The 3290-nt window shown below is 39.9% G+C and overlaps 1 protein-coding gene across 1 annotated transcript in view; it reads left to right on the top strand.

The window, feature by feature from the left end:
- The window catches only part of TXNDC11 (thioredoxin domain containing 11), a 92186-nt gene that overhangs the window by 6047 nt on the left and 82849 nt on the right, over positions 1–3290 (top strand). The window contains exon 3 of the mRNA XM_012647542.1: positions 1607–1766. Within this exon, the coding sequence (XP_012502996.1) occupies positions 1607–1766 (160 nt within the window). The remainder of the gene's footprint in view (positions 1–1606; positions 1767–3290) is intronic.

Below are 3290 nucleotides of genomic sequence, written 5' to 3'. Positions count from 1 at the left end.
CGAAGCACAGTAATAGTTGCTCAGTAAAGATTTTTGAGTAATTGTATAAGTGATTGAGTTTCTTAGGTTTTGAAGGTTTTCTGTGTAGACTGAAAGCTCTGTGACAGTGAGGTTAAAATGTTAGTTCGAGTGAATAAATAGGTGATTTGCTCCTTTTAACACTTTAGCCTATTTTGGTATTTTATATAGATACAGTCATGTTGTATGTACTCTTTAGTGCCTGGTTTTTTTTCACTCAGCACAATTATTTTGAGACTCATCCAAGTTATAGGATATATGAGCGGGTTTTTATTAAATTACGGAATAGGATTTAAGTAAACTGGGGTATGTTCTTACCTTTTACCTGATAAGTCATGTGAGCTTTTTTATGCTTACTGTTTACATGGTTTATCTTTTCCCATCCTTATGCTTTTATCCTATGTCTTTATATTTAAAATATATCTCTTTTAGATAGCATGTAATTAGGTCTTGCTTTATCCTATCTGGCAGTCTCTTCCTCTTAATTGGGTTGTTTAGTCCTTTTATATTTAATGTAATTATTGATGTGGTTGGGTTTAAATCTACCTTCTTGCTACTTGTTTTCCATTTGTATCTTCTGGGTTTTGTTCCTCTCTTGGTCCTTTCCTGCCTTTTGGGTTAATGTAGTATTGTTTTAGGTTTCCATTTTTGTATTCTCTTTTTGTTTCTTAGCAAAACTGCAATAAAGGTTTCATGCCATGTTAGTGCAGATATGTGGACAGCTCAAGATGTTCACTTGGCCCCTTTAACTTGATGGGATGCAGCCTCCGCCACATCTCTTTTGTCTTGATGGGGAAAGCAGTGGCAGCTTTGTAACTTCTGAACACTTGTTCTGTGTTTTTTTTTCCCCTCCTCCTGACCCCTCTCTTCTGAGAAACTTAAGTATTTGAAAAGCCTGTTTATTACTTAAATAGGCTGTTGCTTTATGACTCCTCTTTATTACCTTTAGGATTGTGATATGTATCTGGAGAAATGTAGATTATTGTTTAATTGTTACTTTTGCCTGAATGCCCTGGGTAAGTACAGGTCAACACCAGATAATAAACTAATGTTTTCTCAAAGTTGAATTGATTGTAAGTATCTCCCATAGAAATCGTACTAGTGGTAGCATGTATGTGTCCTCCCCATAATTCTGAGTTCATGTGCTAGTGGCTCTAAAGTCCTGGAGATCAGTGGCTCCTATGAAGATGTAGAAAAGCTGTAGAAAGATGAGGATGAAGTCTTTGGGGTGTGGAAGGCAAGAATATGAATTATTCAAGGACGTCATCCTCTGCCCTTCACTGCCCTCCCAGCCCACACCTGGGGGGACAGAATCTTAGAGAATCCTTTCCAGCATATTATTCATGTCTTGCATTTGCTCAGCCAGATGTTGCCTTAGCACAGAATATTTTTACTCCAGGATAGTGATTTGAGAATTCATTTTCTTATTCAAAAGAGACCTTTCCTTTTAAGCTTCATTCTCCTTCCACACAAAAATGTTGTTAGAAGAAGATAAACTTAGCAATCTTGCTTGTGTTTGCTTTTATTTTAGTCGAGCAAAAGATGTGATAATACCAGCCAAGCCACCTGTCAGCTTTTTCTCCTCGAGGTCGCCAGTCCTTGACCTCTTCCAGGGCCAGCTGGACTATGCAGAGAATATTCGCCACGATTCAGAGGTGATACTGCTGTTCTTCTATGCCCCGTGGTGTGGACAGTCCATTGCTGCCAGGGCAGAAATCGAACAAGCAGCAAGTCGGCTTTCAGACCAGGTAATGCTGACATTCAGCCTGAGCATCAAGTGACTGTCAGTCCTATGTGGAGGATAGAATGGCCCCACAGAGATACCTTGCTCAACTGGTAGATTTTGCCAAGGTAAACTCCAGGAGTACTTTGTAAATTACAAAGCCTTCTATAAAGAAACAGAGGATTTCCAATTGTGATGGTCATAGTTAGAGGCAAGGATGGGAGCAGATTTTGTGTCTTGTGACACAGGCCAGTGCTTGTACCTGGGTGCCATGCTGTTTGGTTTCAACGTTGAAAGAGATGGAGGGACTGAAAATCCTTGTTCCTGTGTATCCATTTGATATTTGCTGGTTAGGTATTTTATGTAGGAGAAATTTATGTATGATATGACTACAGTGTGGCAAGGCTGACCTTTAATACATGGACCAGAACTGTATTAAACAGATATTTAATGAATGCCACCTTTGGGATAGGTAGGAGGGATATATAGGCAAATAAATCATCTGTTATGGCAGTGGTCTTTAGCCCAGTGGATCCCAATTGCCCTTTAGAAAGTAAATATTGTTTGATGTCCCTTTTTCTGTCCTGAAATAGAATTCATAGATGGTAAAACTTTGCTGTACATGTAATTTCAAAATAATCTAATGCACTAATTGTAACAGGTGGGGGAGAAAGGGCTTTATAACTAAAAGATATGTATATTAGTATGTAGATGCATGTGCAAAACAGGTCCTTGTACCTTAATGTAGAACTGTTGTGAATGGGATATTACACATACGGACTGTGACGTGTTGGTGACTCAGGTACCACAGAGACATTTTCCTAAATGGTGAACAACTCTTGATAAAATCCTGAACTACACGAAGTACTTTTTGCTCTCAGTTTATATACAAGTTAAGTTCCTGAGAAATTCGGTGATCATAAAAGCCACTAGATTTACACATAAAATGGACTTAGGTTCTGGGCTTGGATAATAACGGTTTTTCCCTAACATCAGTGTTTGGCATGCATTTCGAAATACTCTGGTATAATACGAATGACCCTTTCCTATGCAAAGCCATTTTGAGTACTGTAGAGCATCTGCCAGGGCCTCTGCCCTTTACATGCCCCGTAGCTTCCTTCAGTCATTTCCACAAGCAAAGAGCATCCCACAGATTTCTAAGAGCCTCCTGCTCAGAACCACTGATCTGAGATAACTTCTGCAAGCAGCTGTGTTTCATAAGAGTATTTGGAACTCTCGGTTGGTGTTTCTTAGAAACAATGTTATAAATGGTAGCTAGGCTTCCTGCCCAGCCAAGCATTTTTCACCATTATATCCCTGAAAGTGGTACCAAGTACTGTTTAAATATAAACTTTCTAATCCTTATAACTGCAGTCCCCAAGCCCAGGCTGCGGATCGGTACTGGTCCGTGGCCTGTTAGGAACCAGGCTGCATGGCAGGAGGTGAATGGTGGGTGAGCAAGTGAAGCTTCACCTGTATTTATAGCAGCTCCCCACTGCTCACATCACCACCTGAGCTCTGCCTCCTGTCAGATCAGTGGTGGCATTAG

This window comes from Propithecus coquereli, unplaced genomic scaffold (assembly GCF_000956105.1).
Source record: "Propithecus coquereli isolate 6110/MARCELLA unplaced genomic scaffold, Pcoq_1.0 Scaffold27, whole genome shotgun sequence".
NCBI lineage: Eukaryota > Metazoa > Chordata > Mammalia > Primates > Indriidae > Propithecus > Propithecus coquereli.
The sequence above is the reverse complement of the archived record's forward strand: the minus strand, read 5'-3'. Positions and strand labels throughout refer to the sequence as shown.